This window comes from Priapulus caudatus, unplaced genomic scaffold (assembly GCF_000485595.1).
Source record: "Priapulus caudatus unplaced genomic scaffold, Priapulus_caudatus-5.0.1 Scaffold281, whole genome shotgun sequence".
In the NCBI taxonomy this organism is placed as follows: Eukaryota; Metazoa; Priapulida; class Priapulimorpha; order Priapulimorphida; family Priapulidae; genus Priapulus; species Priapulus caudatus.
The window spans coordinates 244,949-264,948 of record NW_014577342.1 but is presented as its reverse complement, the minus strand read 5'-3'; the positions used below and the strand labels follow the sequence as shown (position 1 = coordinate 264,948).

General features: G+C 43.0%; 2 protein-coding genes across 2 annotated transcripts in view; one reads left to right on the top strand and one right to left on the bottom strand.

The window, feature by feature from the left end:
• The window catches only part of LOC106808492 (sex peptide receptor-like), a 101,576-nt gene that overhangs the window by 50,632 nt on the left and 30,944 nt on the right, over positions 1–20,000 (bottom strand). Inside the window, exon 2 of the mRNA XM_014811232.1 lies at positions 9,184–9,239. The gene's annotated coding sequence lies outside the window, so the exon portion shown is untranslated. The remainder of the gene's footprint in view (positions 1–9,183; positions 9,240–20,000) is intronic.
• The window catches only part of LOC106808491 (uncharacterized transmembrane protein DDB_G0289901-like), a 65,126-nt gene continuing 51,403 nt past the window's right edge, over positions 6,278–20,000 (top strand). The window contains exon 1 of the mRNA XM_014811231.1: positions 6,278–6,431. Within this exon, the coding sequence (XP_014666717.1) occupies positions 6,278–6,431 (154 nt within the window). The remainder of the gene's footprint in view (positions 6,432–20,000) is intronic.

Genomic DNA, 20,000 nt, shown 5'->3' with positions numbered 1-20,000 from the left:
TGCAATAGATGATCTAGCGCTTGAATGGCCGTGGATGGCTGTGCCGCTTGTCATTGAATGTCCGACTGCATGCAATTACAATCAGCTTCAGACGGGAGAAACGGAGATTTCCGGGCTTTCTTGCAAAATTCGCGTGATTCTTTATTTGCTAATGACGACGTTCATTACTGATATTGTGCGGCAGGCGTATTCCGCACGGTGCCCTATCTGCCGCGGTTTACGCGCCGCCCCGCGTTCGCAACGCGTATGCATAAACGCTAGCTATATTTCTTACCGCACAACCATCAAGTATCCTATCTCTCAAACATTTATTCGATACTATTCAAATTAAAAACGGAGAGCCATTACGAAATTTATCAAACGCCCCGTCGACACTATAAAACGCAGCTGAGATAATTAGAGCTAACCCAGAAATATAATTCCGATTAAGCGTCAGCGTAAGCAGTGAGCACATCAAAAAGAATTAAACTCGTACAAACTCGCAGTAAACAGGATGGGGGGGGGGTGAAGATACAGACTGAGAAGCGCAAGTATTGAGTTTAATGGCGGATCGAATTTATCTATAGTGTCTGAAATCTCTCGCACATATATATTCCATGTAATTGCGCATGCATTCTGAAGTATGAAATACGACAAGTCGGCTCGTAGAGCTGTTACTCCGCGCCGCGCAAGCTATTATACAGAGTGCATTGCTGTTGCAGGCCTTGTAATGTAAGGATCAGTAGTCTATGCTTTACGATCATTTCGAGTTTATGAAAGTGCGACCCAATTTGGGTTTAGAAATCGTTGCTATACGGAGCTACTCATCCTACACATCTAGTGATTAAATACGCAGTAACAAAATCGTGTGTTATATACTAAGTCGCAGCCAGCTCGAAAGAGGAAACACGTGCTGTCAATTAAATATAGATGCAGCGTGTCGGCTTTCTGTAGTAGCAAACACAGCATCTCCTATCATGCACCAGATGAAATGGGAGCGCGATACTGATGCTCTTCCTGGATGTATTCTTGTCAGAATCTCATAAGCAGCGCGATGTAATATAGTCTAGTCCTATGCATTTTCTCCTATTTTTACAAGCGTTAGCTCATACGGTGCTTTGGCGATTGAATGTGGGTTACTGTTAAAAATTGTGTATAGGTTGCTATTAGTACAAATGTGCGAGCGTGAAACGGTCCATGGGAAAAAAAAACTAGCAGATAGTAAATTCAACAGATACACAAAACTTGCGATCCACACACTTGGATCACTAAAAGTGTAGCAGAATAAGCGACATTAAACTGCGACGTAACAAGACATAGATGTGCGTGGCGTTTAAAGGCTGCTCTCTCTCTCTCTCTATATATATATATATATTTATTTATTTATACATATACACACACACACACACACACACACACACACACATATATATATATAATATATATATATATATATATATATATATATATATATATATATATATATCGTTAGCTTTGTGAGCATGGCTAGAGCCCAAGAGCCATGTTACCCGTCAGATTATCATCGCACCGTTTAACCGTACACAATGTCTATTGCTATACCCAGGCCTTGGCTAATGGACACTCTTCACCCACAATTTCAGGTTGAGATCAATTCACGTAGAGAGAGTGAGAAACGCTATGCGAACAAAGGGACTGATACTAATATAGGTCACACGACTGTCGGCAAGCTGTGCGAGACAAAACACGATCCTTCCGACTAAAGTTTATTACAGGCGAGTGATCCATGGTACTAGCAATTATAGTAATTATAGTAATTAAGTAATTATAGCCCTTCCGCTCCCACCGCGTAAACACGTCAAAGATCTATCGCTCAACGAACAAGAGCTTGAGCTATCAAGATCTTTCCGTAGTTAATAACGGTGAGCTGGACATTGCCAATTAAACACAAGTGGCGACTGTTGTGACGTCACCAGTAGCTCTGAAGGAGCAACGTATGATGTCAGCTAGGCAAAATTTATTCAGTATATTAGAGAATGAGAGAGAGAGAAAGAGAGAGAGAGAGAGAGAGAGAGAGAGAGAGAGAGAGAGAGAGAGAGAGAGAGCGAGAGAGAGAGAGCGACTGAGCGAGAGTGAAAGAGAAGAGACTAGGTAGAGAGTGAGCAAGCACCGACTAATAATTAATGTTAACTATAGTTCGGCGTATACAGGTGCAGATCTGAATGGTCGAACGGCTACATGTGCAAGTCGGCTCCCAACACCAGACACTGAAAATTTATAAACTGTGCATTAGAAAACCGATTTTCATCTGAGCCAATGCAAGCCTGCTTACAAAAGGCACCTTTAACCGGATTAGAGACGCACGCGTGTGAAACGCCCGGCGCATTCTCGTCAAGCATGCGACTATACGCACGCTCTCGCATTTACGCTGTTGCCGCAAAACATGTTGTCGCAAAACGCTTGTATGGTGTCTAGTGGACAGCTCGGATATGTTACACACACATGGAGTATAAGAGGATTTTGTAAGACGTAAGATGTGGCATCCTTTATTTCATCATTAGGCCATATCATATCCGTGCGCCGATGGCGGAGAAAACCAGTACATAGTCAGCTGCACGAAATGGTTCACATTAACTTTACACGCACCGCGGATTTTAGAAACAAAAGTTCAGCCATTAGACTTGTGCTAATCTCTAAACCTTAGTAATGTGAATGCACACCTGAGCTAAACGGCAGCTGTACAAAATGGTTGGACGAGACTTTTATACGTCTTCGTACTCTCAAATACGAGGCAAAATAGAGAATAACTGCACCCGCTTTTATGATAGAATTGGCGTAATGTTGTAAGCGATGCAAGAACGTGAGAATTTTGTGATGAGATGAAACAGAATGCAAAGCCCCGCTCTGCCGATGTGTGTGGGAGTGGGTGTGTTAGCAACAGTAAAATGGATAGAAATAAAAAGGTAGCAAGCTAGCCAGCGAAAGAGAGAGAGAGAGAGAGAGAGAGCGTGCGCGAGTTATATATATAGAGAGGGCGACAGACCGAGAGGAAGAGCGAGGGGTGCGAGAGAGGGGAAGGGAGTACCGATGCCATGTGTATACGAAAACAAATTGCTATTAATCTTCGAATTAGTTAGCTTTATGACTGCCGTGTGTCAACGAACCTCTGCATCGTTGACAAGGAATGTAAGTAATCAAGAGCAGATAAAGAAGGCTTCTTTATCTGCTCTTGAAGTAATGTATCAGCAACCGTGCTCAGAGAGCATCGTAAACTAGTGATAGAGCGCTATATCAATAAGACGGTACGTTTGCATTGGACGTCTGATGTCTATGAGAGACAGAACATTAATGGCCTCTAGTGCACGCGGGATACACATCAGACATAAATATGCAGACGTACTATATACCCTTTTCGGTACGAGCGCAATATAAGACATTGGCCGCTTTCGAGTTCTGCTTATACTGAGTTCATCGCTGCAGGCTTTATCTCCCGCACCACTATACCCGTAAAATGTTCACATTATAATGTTATATGAATTTCATGAGCTTCATGAATTTCATCAATAAACACGCGATGGCTCGACCATCTTCTTGTATTAGATGTCGACGTATGCTGAACGCATGAAACTTCGATCACGCGTAGACCCTTATAGAAGACAGTAATGTATTTTTATCGAATGATATTGGTTTCGATCTTGCACATCGATAATGTGAAACCGCAAACGCAATTTTTTTATAATAGAGATCGCGGATCTTAACACTACGATAATCATGTTATGCGTTTTAGCCAAAATTATCAGTAGCATGTAAAAAAAACTTATATATAGCTCGACGACGTTCCTGGTGTAATGTGTTGACTTTGTGAATTGAACTTTCAATTGTAACTGGTATATTGTGATTAGAAAGAGGTTTTTGGTGCAGACTATTAATAGGAGTTTGGGTTGCGCACTGCTATCAGGTGGTTTTTGCGTTATTGATTGGCTTTTAGTGTGGAAGGCTGTTGTAAACAACGGTATCGTGCCGCTACTGGAAGGCGGCTGTAAGCTGTATTGCTATAACAAATGATAATGGATGTCGTGCGAGTTGAACACATAATCCGGCTAATAGGTCTGCATTAATTCTAAGTAAGCATTTCCCGTCGACATCGTACGACAAGCCAACCTTTGCTTAAACGGACTCAACGTTATTTTATTCTTATATTCCGGGCGCTCTTCCATCAATTTGCCGCGCAAATGATTGCCGACATTAGAATAAAGCATTTACCCATGTGAAGATCGCAGCCAATTTTCACCTAACCGCGGGGAGCCATCGCCATATTCTCTGGCGTGATTACATACGAAAGCTGAGGCTCGTAGCTTTTCTACGAACACAGAAACAAGGAGCGCGCTGCGATGACAAACGACGCAGATTTTCTATGACGCTGGGGCTCATCTATAGTTAATACGTACACTCGTCTACAGGTGGCGCGAGAGTCGCACGTACGCAGCCACGGTTTTAAAGCCGGGGATTTGCGCGTATGGTGGGGAAAACAGTAGGACGCTATACATACAAAAATCAGTTGGCTTTCCACGACTAAGCGTGCACAAGATAAACGCACGAAGTGGTCATCAAGAGCTAGTGAAAGATTTCGCTCTCTCGGTCGATGTGCGCGGAGATAGAAACGATAAGGCGGCGTCTATTGTATCAGCTAACAAATATAACGCGGCGTGGTGTCTTTACTTTAGAGGCGTCGTTTCATTTTATATAGCGCTCGCAGTAATGTTTTTAACGCGGGAAACCGACTTCGGGAATAATCAAGATATCATTCAGCGGATAAGCACACGAATTGTACAGCCTTGTACAGAACTGTGAAACTTTGCATGTATGTACATCTTGAATTCATGAATATCTTCTAATATAGTCTACAGTGTGACCATTTTTATGTGCTTATCCACTGTACTAATACGCTTTCGCCTGAATTACTCAATGATTCGTAACTCTGTAGCGAAGTTCCGTCTCGGGAACCAATCTCCTCGGCACGTCGGGTATTCCCGCACGGTTCTTTGTACTCGAGCCCGCGACGTTTCCCGCTATTTAACCAAGATGCTCAGTGTGCCCTAGATTGTCGGTCAGTTCCCACTGAACGTGATTACGTCACCGTAAATAGTATAGGTAAAAAAAAATCCCACTTTTTCACAAAATGTAACTAAATCTGTTTGTGATTATCACTATATTATCACCTTTTATGGTTAAATTGTTGCATTATCCTTCCTATTTTACTATATTGTTCGATGTAAACATACCCTCGTGACTCATACATAGCCAGAATAGTCAGGATCATAATATCAAATTGTCCAGGTTTTTTGGATTTTTAACTAGTTGAGAAACAATCTTCTCAGGTTAGAATTTGACGATACATTTAGTCCCGTAAAGCCCGACGCATGAGTCATTTTACTCACGTGTGCGGCGGATTTTCGTTGAGTAATTTGACGCATGCGTCATTTTACTCACGTGTGCGGCGGATTTTCGTTGAGTAATTTGACGCATGCGTCATTTTACTCGATATAAACCGTGTTTGATAATTTTTGATTCATGCGTCATTTTACTCAACGTGTGCGCGCGTTGAGTAAATTTACTCGACACTGGTACTCACAGCGCATGCGTTTAAATCATTGTGCGCCCAGTATTGGCTGCGTTAAGTCACGTGATCTGCATTACCACTTATTCCTTGAGTAATTTTACTCACGTGTGCAGCGAACGCTGAAAATATTACGCGTGAGTATTTTGACTCATGCGTCATTTTACTTGAGTAAAATTACTCACGTGTGCGCCGGGCTTAAGTACTTACTTTTAATGGAAAAAAATGGTAACCAAATGTTTACAAATATACACCATAGAAAATTCGTCACGTAGTCAATTGAACGTGGACATTTTCATAACAAAGTCTGGCGGTCTTCTGTCGGTCATAAAGTAGTCGTTTCGGTTGATTTGGAAGTACGGGGAAGAAACACGGTCGAAATGTCAAGCGGTAATTTAAGCTACACACTGTGTGGTAATTTTGGGACACACTGTGCGATTTTCTACGCTGGCCGCTTGCGATAGATAAATACGGTGCCGGGTCCGCGCGGTGTGTCCGGTCTCACGGCAGCGTATTTCGCTCGCGATCCCATACGCCCGGCGCATCGCTCGTATTCAACATGTTGAATATTTCCGCCCGGTTTTTCATCGCGTGCGTACAAATACGCCATTGTGTCCACATGTTCGCGCGCGATTTCTGTCAGCAGCCAATCAATTTTAGTAAAGCAGTCACATGATGTAGAAAATGGCAGCGTAGGCCTACATGGTAGAAGTGTGGACTACGCAGGAGGAGGATGATTTGGCCACTTTATGGTTAGAGAATCCATGTCTGTATGACATACAGTCTGCAGAATATCGGAATCGAGTTGCAAAGGAAACAGCATTAAATGCTATTGCACAACTACTGGAGATGACTGGTAATTTCACCTATAAACAGTTCAATAAATCGAATTATGTTCATTATTTAGTTGACGATTTCGTATGGCAGTGTTGTGCCTATAAGTATGACAACAGCCCTTAATTACTTATATATTATTTATAGATGGGCTATTTGTAGAATTTCAGCAAATTTGATTTTAATTCGAGTTGAATATGTACAACCTCCCGCCTAACACACATTGTTCTGACTTTATTTATTTTCACCTGTTACTGTACATGCTAACACGGCCAGCGTACAAAATCGCAGTGTGTGTCCAGCTGTACGCGCAACTCGTACGGCGTTCTAAAATCGTGAGCGAAAATATACGCTGCCGGGCAGCGCATAGAATCGCTAGTGTGTCCTAGGCTTAAAACCAACTGCGTCCCAATTACACTTGGTATTTCTTAACCAAACAACGGTTTGCCTAGAAGAAATAGGCGTTCAATGACGGTTTTTCTAATTTTCGCTGCTTCGCTTTCTCTCTCTATTATGAGCTCTTGATATATATATATATATATATATATATATATATATATATATATATATAATGAAGTCGCTTACGAGTGGCGAGAGCTGGGAGCTCACACAAGACTGGCGCGAAGTCATAATATCTCGAGCGGCAAGTCCATGCTAGCTAGCATAACCACTAGTCCACGATAGCGATGTGATGATATTATGTGTTTGTGGTATGTGGATTGTTATTTCACGCTTAGCCAGCTTCATAGTAAATATGCATAAAATCAGGCAGCGTTGACACAGGGCAAACACTAAACGTGTCACGTAAAGTATTCTCACGATTTTGCTGTATAAACGGCAAGAGTTAGATTATGTGTAGTGTCGGTCACCTAACGTGCGCATTAGAAATAAAAGTTTCGCCTCAACGGAAATAATAGCTGCTCTAAGATAAAGAATGATCGCAGCTCGTTTGCGCATAGAAGACGTCATGTGTATTGTCACCTCCGGTAGTTCTTGTGACCAATATGGATATTTTGCGCGTATGAATTGTCAACTTGTTACGCAAGAGCGTATGACTCATACTACTTGTGTTTTTTGTTTGGATATATGAAGAGGAAAGTCATTGATACTTGATATATGATATTATTGCTATATATGAAGAGGTCACTATTATGTCGAAAAGTTTGGTGCGTGTCTTGTGTGTGCATATTGTAGAAATGCGGGTTCCATACTAAAAAATCTATATTATAGTAGGTATATATAGAACAGGCGCTTTTTTCTGCATTTGGGTTCATGAGGAATAGGAAACACGTATAGAAATAATATATATTATATACTATTTCTATACGTGTTTTCTATTCCTCATGAAATGCAGAAAAGAAAGCGTCTGTTCTCGCTTCTCTTTGGTCGCTATTCGTTAGCGGCGACATGTCTGGAAAGCCTAGGCAGCCGCGGTGTGTCACGCACCTCTCATACTCCTAATGAAGCGCCGACTCACGGCTCGCCTTTTCTTCGTTCCTTGGTTCGAATGTATACTATACCATAAATAGTAGTTACAATTATAGTATGTGGGCTGCGAAACCCGCCCGCTATAGAGTGAACGGCATTCGATACGTTGCGTTGTTGGTACGGTAAATGCAGGCGATCACCTTCATCATGCACGATGACATATAAACAAAGGCAGGTGATCACCTTCATCATGGACGATGACATATAAACAAAGGCAGGTGATCACCTTCATCATGGACGATGACATATAAACAAAGGCAGGTGATCACCTTCATCTTGCACGATGACATATAAACAACTAGCCAGGCAACACACATCGCTGCGTGCAGCGTAGCTACTCGCAAGGCATGACGGGATAGAACCGAACCTCATACACCCTTCTACCGAGCTGTCAGACACACACGCACACACACACACACACGCACACACGCACACACGCACACACGCACGCACGCACGCACGCACGCGCGCGCGCGCGCACGCACACACATACCCACACACGCATACAATATATATATATATATAATATAATATCTAGGCATTGTGCCATCGGTTTCATTGTGCGTACCCTTTACAGGTGCGTATATATATGATCACTATATGGTACACGCGTTCTCTTTGTTACACATTGCAGCGCATGATGCGCTATAATTTAATGTCATGCGATATACAGGAAATGAAAATGCACACGCTATTGCCATCCCGAAACCTCCTTTTAGCAGCAGGATAGTAAATGTTGATATGATCAGAAGTAGATATTAGGGAATCCCTATTATCTACTTCTGATATGATGAATGTGTCTCTGGATACGGAAGACAAACTAATTGCAATAGCGAAAAACAGCGTTTTTACCAATAGAAATATATAGTGAGACTATATATATAGAGAGAGAGACTAGTGTCTCTATATATTTCTATGGTTTTTACATGTACATCTCAGATATTTCTAGATAATTAAACCCACACGTTGACAAATGCGGTAGCGCGCAAGAGGTGACATTAATCTTTAGCGCAATTTGTACGTCATTCTGTTACAAGACCATGAGCTCATCAAACATTAAACCTGTTCTTTTTAAATAATAAACGAGCACCCGAGTCGTGCAAAGCGTAAACATGCTCGAAAGAATCAGAATGTTCGTACCGCTATAGCACGCGTTAAATATTTAGTCATCACTCGCGCCTCGCTGAAACTCTCTCTTAGTGAAGACAAAGTAATTTTTCGCCAAACGAAAACGCCTGTGTGCGTGTAAACATGCGAATCTTTTCCGTGAAACCGCGTTGACTTACCGAGAGATCAGTGGAAGTCACCGTGAAGAGATTTCAATGAAACGAGCCGAGGAAACCTGCAAAATGGGAAGAAAGAACAAAATAACTCTTGGTTAGACAACACTGCATGAGACCATGTCTCTGAGAAAATATAGTTCAATGTGTTATTTAGTATACGCAGTAAGGTCTAGGATCGAATGACACACAGCCACCTAGGGTAACATTTGCGGGTTTACTGCTGTTTTTTGCGTGGACATTAATGCCGTGATGGCCAAGTAATAAAACGAATTATTCATCCATGGAGAGAATGACTATCTGAACCTCACATTCACAACGGATGCGAAAGTTAGTCATTTTCCCGTGGGATGGATAGTCGCATTAAATGCGTGTCGTCGTTGCTTCCAAGCACTCGTCTCCGATCGACGCTGCATGTCACTCTTCCATCTCGTTGTTTTCAACTATTGTCAGATTCTTTGTCAGTCCGTACATTCACTAGCCCTCACCCGAACGCATTTCACGAGTATCATTTCGAAGGTCGCCGTTACAATTAGAAGCGCCTGAGTGCTGCAAGCCGGCTCGACGATACCGCTAAAGGTTAATTTAGAATAACAGCTCATAACGCTCGCACGCGACGGTGGCGTTTTCCGCATAGAAGCGACAGACGTGCGTGCACGCGCTGAAATGCCTGCATGCGCGCGTGTTTGCGTGTGTGCGTGTGTGCGTGTGTACGTGTGTCCGGGCATGGCAGCGAGGGACGGTGCAACGAATCATGTGGAAATATGAAGCTGTTCATTGTCGCTGACATGTACGCGAGGATCAGCTTCGTCATTAGTGCCATCCTTTCCGGATGAGTGCCTACGAAAGCCGCGTCCACGCCGGCGGCGGCCTGCGCATGGTCTCAATAACGCAACGTAATGAAGCCGAATAATTTTTAGATTACTTACGAACAATATAATCTGGTAGTGTCACATCGTCTCGCTAAATAGCACAACTAGAGGAGAAAAGGCGCCGATCGTAGACGGCATTAGCCAAATGAGAGCGGCAGGCGACGTGGGAGTCTTCGCGGGCGCGCGCGCGCCGTCAGCTTCATCGACTGATTGCGAAATTTGCCTAGTAACGCGTCACGCGCGTACGCGCGCACGCATGTCCGTGCACGAACGCACGCACGCACGCACGCACGCACGCACGCACGCACGCACGCACGCACGCACTCAACCGCGCGCGCGCCCTTGCGCCTGCACGCGCGCTCAGACACACGCACGCACACACGCTCACATGTGCACACGAACGCTCGTACGCGTGTTCCCGCACGCAGGCTCATGCATGAACGCACAGGCACTTGAAGCGTTTCAATAAAGTATAATGCTAACTAAACACGAAATCTATTTACTACCAAATTCTTAATGTTTCTATACTCTCTTTCACATATTATTGCCGACAGTTTCCTGTAAATTCCGTCCAAATCCTACGTCCAACCATACGCTGCCGGCACCATTGCTTTCGCGGCGCGACTGTTGCACGCTTACACTAATATATATAGTACTTACACATATATAGTATATATAATACACTACTATATATATTAGTAAGCGTGCAACAGTCGCGCCGCGAAAGCAATGGCGCCGGCAGCGTATGGTTGGACGTAGGATTTGGACGGAATTTACAGGAAACTGTTGGCAATAATAGGTGAAAGAGAGTATAGAAACATTAAGAATTTGGTAGTAAATAAATTTCGTATTTAATTAGCATTATATTTTATTGAAACGCTTCAAGTGCCTGTGCATGAACGCATGCAAATACGCGCGCACGCACGCATGCGTGACTGCACGTACGCGTGTTCCCGCACGCAGGCTCATGCATGAACGCATGCAAATTACGCATGCGTGACTGCACGTACGCGTGTTCCCGCACGCAGGCTCATGCATGAACGCATGCAAATACGCACGCACGCACGCATGCGTGACTGCACGCACGCACGCATGCTTGACTGCACGTATGCACGTTCCCGCACATAGGCGCACGCACGCACACTCGTACACACGCGTGTAGCCACATGCACACACGTGCGCCTGCACGCACTCACGGACGCAAGCGCGCACGTGCACACATGCGCACGCTTACGCACGTGGGCGCGCAGGCACGCACATGTCTGTATGTAGTGTGGAGAGAGTCGCGTGAGCTATATACCCTGACGGTGTTTACTACACGCGCTTTAGCAGTTTAGTCTACGTGTTTTGCTATGTCGTCATTGATGCAGACGAAGGCAACGCTGGTTTATGGTAGCGGATGCTAGACTGCCACGGGCAAGAATTTCTGCTTTCTTCGCGTGTGCAGGTGCGAACTACGACATTTTGTGCATCATTCCTGTGACGCGAGCACGCGCGGGGGCGGCGTTGATGTTTCAGGGTAGGAAACAGCTCTTCGACGTAGAACTCCGTATTTTTTTTGCAGCGACAACCATTACCCTCTGCAATAGTGTGATAGTGCAAATCCGATATTATCGACAGATACGAAATACGGCCAAATACTGTACGCTCCGCGCGGCCGTGGATGATAGCGATCGCTTAATGAAGAATTTCTTTTCTCGCTGACAATTCATCTGCGATTACTCGCATCGAAAGACGAGATCTTGCGTAATTCGCGTGGCTTTGGACGTCTTACGGCGATAGATCAAAATCGCCGAGTAGCCGATATAATGACAGCTAAATTTTCACGACTATCCGCTGGCAAAATAAAATGCTCTGTCGACGTGTCCCGTAGTTCTATTCAGGGTTCGTTTGCTTATAGTATTGCCGCGTAGGCCGCCTGCACTAAACTATGGCCTGTGTTACTACTTGCTACATCCGAAGTATTTCATACTGTATACGAGGCTAGGTGAACATTTAACAAGCGCATTGAGCTCAAATTCTTATGTAAATGCACCGCGTACATGAATTCCGTATAGTTGAGAAATAGATATTCACATGTAAATTATTCATTGAAGTCAAATTTGTCAGTCATAATTATGTATGCTACATGAATAGACTCTTTGACAAGGCGGCCGTCTTTATACGTCCCCTGCGTGTTATGGCTGCATTACGCGTTGTTATCCTTAAATATAATACGAATTAATAATAGAGGCAACTCAGACTGCGTTGACACCCCAAAGTTTCTTAAATGCGTTGAAGATTAAACACTTAACATTGAATCATAAAGGTTCACTAAAAAGACAATAACCCACGCCCTCTTTCGGACAGATTTCCACGTATTAAGTATGGAAATCCTATCCACATTTGCGATTATGATGGTAATAATTTATGTATACCGAATGCGTATCCTATGCAAAGTATTCATATATTATTAACATAAGATACGAGAATATATCCTAGAGATCTATCGCTGATGGGCGATACATTTCATGAGTTTCATCTAAACCGGTGCGATGCGCGTGATGCCCGCTAGGGGGCGCTCATTAGTTGGATTCTTTGATGTGGGGGAGCGGGGGGGAGGGGTTGTTCGCGATACTCTTATACGGCACTCGGATACGATTTGACTTCATTGTTAGATTCGCGCGTACAGCGTGCATTAACGGTTGAAGGACGTGTTTAGTATTTGAACTGTTCCGACCACATGGCATTGATCAATACATTGTAGTTATATAGCATTCCACTTCACGTCGAACTGATATTGTCTTCAAACATAATAACTGAGGCGCAGAGCTCGGTCGTCATATATTATAGATCAAACGGTCGCTGAAAGGAGAGCGCCGCTTATTGCAAAGTATATCTCTGCTTACTGTAAACATATAGTATTTCTGAATATAAATACTGTGCATCGACGTATATGGCTGATACGTGATACGTGATTCCTCACAGATTAGGGAAAATAAAACATGCGCGTATTCATTTAGTATGTATTCAAAATAACCTTCTGCCCGCGTTTCCTTCTGTCAGTATCGCACGAAACACCCGATGTACAGGCGGCGTGCGCGGGTTGTCTCTCAAACATAAACAAGCAGCAAGAAACTGTCACCCAATATCAACAACCCAGTGTAATTGCTGACTTGGTTGGTTTGTCACGCACCGCATAGAGTAGTGCCTCGTCTACAAGCATGTCTTAGGCAAAGTTCATTTGAAGCAGTATCCAAGTACATCATTGGCCTTGCGCGTGGTCGAGGTAATGCGAAAATTGCAAAGCGTAATAGTAGGCCTATACGTGGGCGCCGTAGCAGACCTGAGAGAATTTTAGATAAAGGTGCGCTGATGTGTTCACGAGAATTCAATCATACCACTCTGGGAGCGTGTGCTTATTAATCCCATGCTTCATGGAGTCTGTAGAATTATGAACTATAGCCGGTAGCGCAACATCTGTTGATTTCATCCGATTCCGACGTTTGCGGAAGATTGTGCGGCTAGGATGTAAACGGACAAAGGTTAGACAATATATAATCCATTACACGCCCCCTCCCCTTCCCACACGCACACACGCACGCGCGCACACACACACGCACACACGCACATACACACACGCACCCATATACACACGCACACGCGCACACACACGCACACACGCGCACACACACACACACGAGCGCACACACGCACACACGCACACACGCACAAACACACACACACACACACACACACACACACACACACAGACACACACACATGAACACGCGCGCACACACACCCTACCTCCATACACTATAGGATGCATCATGACTACCTATAGTACCATCGCACCCACCGGGCGGCTGGAAAAATCTTTCTTCTCAGCCCAGATGGCGACACTAGCCACTATGTTTTATCAGCTGTTCATAATGTGCAACAAATCTGAGCGCTAATGGTACAGCGAGTATTCCGGACTGCCTGTAATAACAAACATCTTCGCCTTGGTTGACAGTGCAGTTCATTCGCTCCTGTGTCGCTCGCTATTCAAGCATTGTCGAATGCTCGTCGAACGAAATCGGTTCGCCATGTACGGACATGGATGCAAGAAGCCATAGCGCCACTGTCGCAGCAACCTGCATCGCAGCGTGTTCGCGCGAGCTGCGTTATTACGTTTGAAGTTCGACGAAATCGCATTTGCCGCGCGTGGGAGATGCAGCGTGGATAGCTAGAAATGCAGACTAAGGAAGCTGCTGGCTTTCCAGTGCACGTCTCGCTTACGGTCGACCAGTTTCCACCGTGACATTATATCGCATTATATATAATATGTAAAACCCATCTATCTATCCATTTATGTCCCCCCTCTCTGTTTATCTCTATTCCCTCTCTCTAACCCCCTCTCTCTAACCCCCTCTTGTCCCTCGTCTCGCGCGGCTCTTTTGCTCTCTTTTTAGCTTTCCGTCTCTCGCTCTCTCTCTCTCTTTTACTATATTCTATATTCTCTCTCTCTCTCTCTCTCTCTCTCTCTCTATTATATATATATATATATATTCTATATATATCAATATATTATATCATATAATATGGTATTTATATATATACTTATATATAGGGAAGCGAAGAGAGAGAAGATAGACAGAGAGGAGCGGTGGGGCCTTGGTTAGACATGGATGGATGGTATGGATGGATGGATGGATGGATGGGATGGATGGAATGGATGAGTGGTGGATTGGTATGGATGGATGGCATAGATTGGCTGGATGGATGGCTAGTAGTAGCTAGCTGTAGAATAGATAGATAGAATTGATTGATGGACTATTGCGATGATAGATAGATAGAGAGGTAGCTACGGTAGATAGGTTAGATAGCGTAGTAGTAGATAGCGTAGTATAATACTACATACTGACATTGGCAATGCATGCATGCGATGCATTTGCTGCTACTACATACATACATACATACATACATACATACATACATACATACATACATACATACATACATACATACATACATACATACATACATACATACATACATAGCAGGAGTTAATAAAGACAAACTTTATTTGTGTTTATTAACTCCTGATACATAGCAAGCAATATGATTTCAGAAGCATTTATAAATTTTTAACTAGCAAACCCAACGACTTCATGTAGCGCAGTTTCATATAACTTTGTTAGCTTTGTGTAGCTCGCGTTCTTCGTATGTTTTTTCCCCAGTCCGTATACTAGTTACCCATAGCGTTCCTGACACTCATTAGAGTGGTATTAACATGCACACACAATATTCTTATTTACATTTGGTATCAAGTCATGAATATTTAATTGTCAATTACGATGCACGGCATACGTGTAACATAATGCAAACACACTGTTACAATGTACATTATAAACATATTTAAATAAGCTCGATTTAAGCTGAGGATCAAACGAATGAATGAATGAATAAATGAATGAATAAATGAATGAATGAATAAATGAATAAATGAATGAATGAATGAATGAATGAATGAATGAATGAACGCACTCACGGTAGTGTACTCGTCTTCACAGTAACATCCACTATGCTTCTCTGCGTATATCGAGGTCTAATATAATATGGATTTCATTTTCCACGGTAGTCCCACGTGGCTTTCGCATCTAACAGGGGCCTTAGCAAAAAGACATCTATAATTGGTAGTAAACGGTCGAGTTTTGCCGCAGAGAGTGCGAAACTAAAAAATGCCAATAAAATTAAGAGCACATACGTCCGAGACGACCAATCAACGCGCAAAAAAATCTTATATCAGTAATAGAACGCAATCGGATCTGTTATTTCCGTTGAGCATGTCATCGTGGCGCCCATGTATTACGCGGGTTCGCTACTGCGTGTGTGTACCCTCACAGTAGTATTCACAAGTGAAATCGTCGCAGAATTTTGGCTTTTCTTTCGTTAGTTAACCCGTATACGGGTTAGAAATGCCGAATTATGTCATGTTGTGTCTTGAAGCGAGCAATTTCTCTGATTGATGATAAGTTGTTGAAAACCGATTGGCAATAGCTAGTGCATATACCCGATCTGAAGTATTGTCTCCAGTCTTTAAAAGTAATTCGTCTAGTAGAGTAATGTGCTTGGCTAGTAAGTTACGCGTTGTTCTAATGTGTAGAAAAATGTAAACTATTATTCATCCCAATTAGGTCTATCTCTATTTCATTCATCTCCCACTTTTCATTCGCTTTCTCTCTGTCTCTCTTTTTTCTTTCTTTCTTGCTCGCTCTCGCTCCTCGCCCTCTCTCTCTCTCTCTCTGTCTGCCTCTATCTCAAAAAATACTCCCTTACTCCTTCATGCTCTCTCCCCCGCACTTTCTTCCTCCTCTCTCTCCTCTCTTTCTCTCTCGCAGAAATACGATATTGGTACGCCTATAGCATACTAATCTAGCGACTCTGCTATTATGCCTTAAATTGAACCGCGCAGCTCCGATCGTAATAACATTCCGGTGATTTGGATGTTGCCGGCTGCATTGTTTGAGTAAACTAATCTAACGGATTAACCCGAGATTTCTTCTGGAAAATACTCGCTCGTATGTGCGAACACCGTGCAGGCAATAACGACCGCCGCGCTGCGCACACGGCACGGCGCATGCAGGCATTGATTTGCCGAGGACGTCGGACGTCGATGTTACTGCGTTTCATCGGAAGGTAGCATATCCTGACTACTCCGCGTACAATGGTCGCCATAATGTTGCTGGAACACACATGATGGCTGACCGGAACATATACTATGATTGAATCTGCGCAGGCCTGCTCCGTATACCAAACTTGCGCAAGTGCATGTGTGTTTTTTACGCCATTTCAATAGATTCTTTAGTTATATTTAGTTATCTAGTATTTCTAGTATTTTAGTATTCTAGTATATCCAGTATTTTAGTATTCTAGTATTTTAGTATTCTAGTATTTCTAGTTATTTAGTATATCTAGTTACTTGGTATATCTAGTTTCATAATATATTTCGATCATATATTTGAATTATCATAGTATTATTGCTCGTAGTATCGTGTATCTATATATTTTTAGCGCTGCTCTTTGGTTTCACGTTCACATACTCGCTTGCACACTTGCGCGCGATCCCATAATTCTATCATGTGTTGTCGATTAACAGCACACACATGTAGTGCAGTCAGCATATTCTGAATCTTCTTTGGTTAGGTTAGCCCCGCGAGCACTATTCTCGAATGCGTAAGATCCGCATTTTCTGGTTACTGATTACAATATGCGGTCTACTCATTTGTCCTAAATTGATTCTCATGTCGCTTGGCACTAAGAAAACATGATAACAAAGAGCGCGCTCTCCTGGGACAGCGGTTCGCTAGTTGTAATTTTCTCTAAACATGTCCCTGCGTCACCTATTTCATTGCACTCGATCTAATACATGGGCGACTTGAAAGGCTGACGATTATTACTAACGGCAACCGAGACACTCTAGAATCCCTAGCGGACAACGTTCGCATTAACTGTAAAGCGGAAAGTAAAGTATAGCATAGCGATGCTATCAATTGCTGACCAAGACTGAAAAGGTCGGACTTTGAATTAGAATGTGAACCGCCGGTAAACGAGAGTAACGACAGATTCGCTATCGTTTCGCGTGATCTCGCGAGGTTAGATTCGCCACGCGCGCAATTAATATAACCACTAACGTACTTGATGTTTGATCTTATAATGTCTTTTGAAATATGAAAATATCTAGATGATTGCGCAAGTATACAATCTGTGGCTTAGATGAAATAGCCGCGGCCATGTACAGTATGGGATTTATAAGGGAGACATATTATGTATGGGTTACAATAATGTTCAAGCTGATTTTCTCGCGCTTTAGCCGTTGTTAATGTGTGACACTTTTTACTGTCATATCTAATTTCCGTTGTTACCGGCGCGCCGTAAACTGCATACAGTTTCCGCTAAGCCATTAAAGACGAAAAAGTCTTAAATTGCAAAAATCATTTCCGAAATAAAAGTCGCGTTGACCGTACCTGAGCATACGGTGTGGCTGATTTGGGTCGAAGTGAGCGTTGTCATTACTCAGCACACAAGAATTTAATGCAGCAAGTATTCGTTTATATCTCTATTTAAACCCATCAAGCAATTTACTTTTACGCACATTTCGGTAATAATTTCTAAAATTATCGCATTAGGCAACTGAAATTGAGGGGTCGTCCGTGTGAAGTATATTTCTGTGAAGACATGTGGCAACCATGTGATTTTTTCCCCTTTTTTTGAATGCTCTCCAGAAATTCTATTACAATCGCTAGGTCTAGATTCTCTCATGTACTGACTATATTTGTCAACGTCGCCATAGTTTCACAGATTTTATTACATTCTCACATTTATTCCTGTATTTGAGCTTTGGCGTTTCGCCTCCCAGGCCGCCATCTTTGATCCCCCAAGGTGCCCATAATTTTAATTTGCGAAATTCCAACGTCAAAGTTTGGTACTTATGAATAAACTTTACATAATATTTCTGTACAAATGCGAATCACACAAAGGAACGTTAACGCGTTGACGATCCTTTGTACCGTTCTGATAACAATAATTATGATATTGTAACCGGTGTAAAACATGTATAATATCAAGAGCGTATCAAGAATGTATTCTTAAGACGCCTTCTTAAGACGTATTATTAAGACGCCTTGTTAATACGCTCTTGGTAATATACAATAATAGCCATAGGTTGCGAAATCAAATATCGTCACTATAAGCAGTGCCCAAGTCCAGTATCCAATCAGTGATCAAGACTGTTTATGGATAGTTGCTGTCCGTTTGACACGATGGGATACGGGCGGATCTTACGTTGTCACAACAAAGACAAGAGTTCCACTGTTACTATGCTAATGCTTGTATGTCGCGACGTTGAACAAAACAAAAAGGTGAAAGACAATCGATTACTGAGGAAGAGATAAGCGAGAGGTTTGCTCGTTTGGTATTCTGTGACGCATGTTACTAGCCGAGGGCTCTCGTATGTCGCGATACGGAACTGACCAGCGGTCAAGGACTCATGGCCGATGTTTACATATAACAAGCGCGAGGCTCTCAGACGCCAACCTGTTTACAACAAAATATGTCAACAACGTTCGGCGATTGGATTCTCTTCGACAAAATTAGAAATGCTACTGTATGCGCACGTGCACGAAGCAATAAGGAGAGTCCACCGCTGTAATTACTTAAAAATTTTAGTGGAATAAGTGATTGTCTTTCTTTAGCCGCTTATCTAGTATTGCCATAGCTATATAGCGTTCGTTATTCACCATGCTAGCGCACCGCACATATTGGCTGCAACGTTTATTTACTAGTAAAATTTATCAAATAAACTACCAAATGTACCGGCTAAACATTTTTTAAACCCTTCATCACTTCAATGCACTATTTGGTTGTTGTCGAGCGTCGAAATAGGCTGTCTTTAGCAGTGCTTGAAAAAATATGCGCCAATTTAATAAAGGTATGTGGACGATATACGGCGGGAGACTTTTGGAATGACTTTTGCCCCTCAACGATCTCAATGAACAGGTCAGGTGACGTCATTGATCTACGAACTTAGAATTAGGAGAGTGGCGATTACAGACGATGACGATGGCTGTGAAAATGAACCATGGTCGTAAATGCGGAACTGCTATGCGGGCGGAAATTACGAGACTAATCTCATATAATACGACTACCGCATATACCGTATAATACCGTACAATCCGTACCTACTACCGTATAATAGCGCTTTTATATGGTGTAGCGATTAGGTTGAGGCGGCCAGGCTCAAACGAGGACATGAAAGTGGTAAAATATTAAAGTGTTAACAGGAACTAATGCTGTTCCTGTATATATATTTATATATATATGGGCGCGCGCTCGTGTGTATGTGGGCGTGTGCGTGGGTGTGTGTGCGTGTGTGTGTGTGTGTGTGTGTGTGTGTGTGTGTGTGTGTGTGTGTGTGTGTGTGTGTGT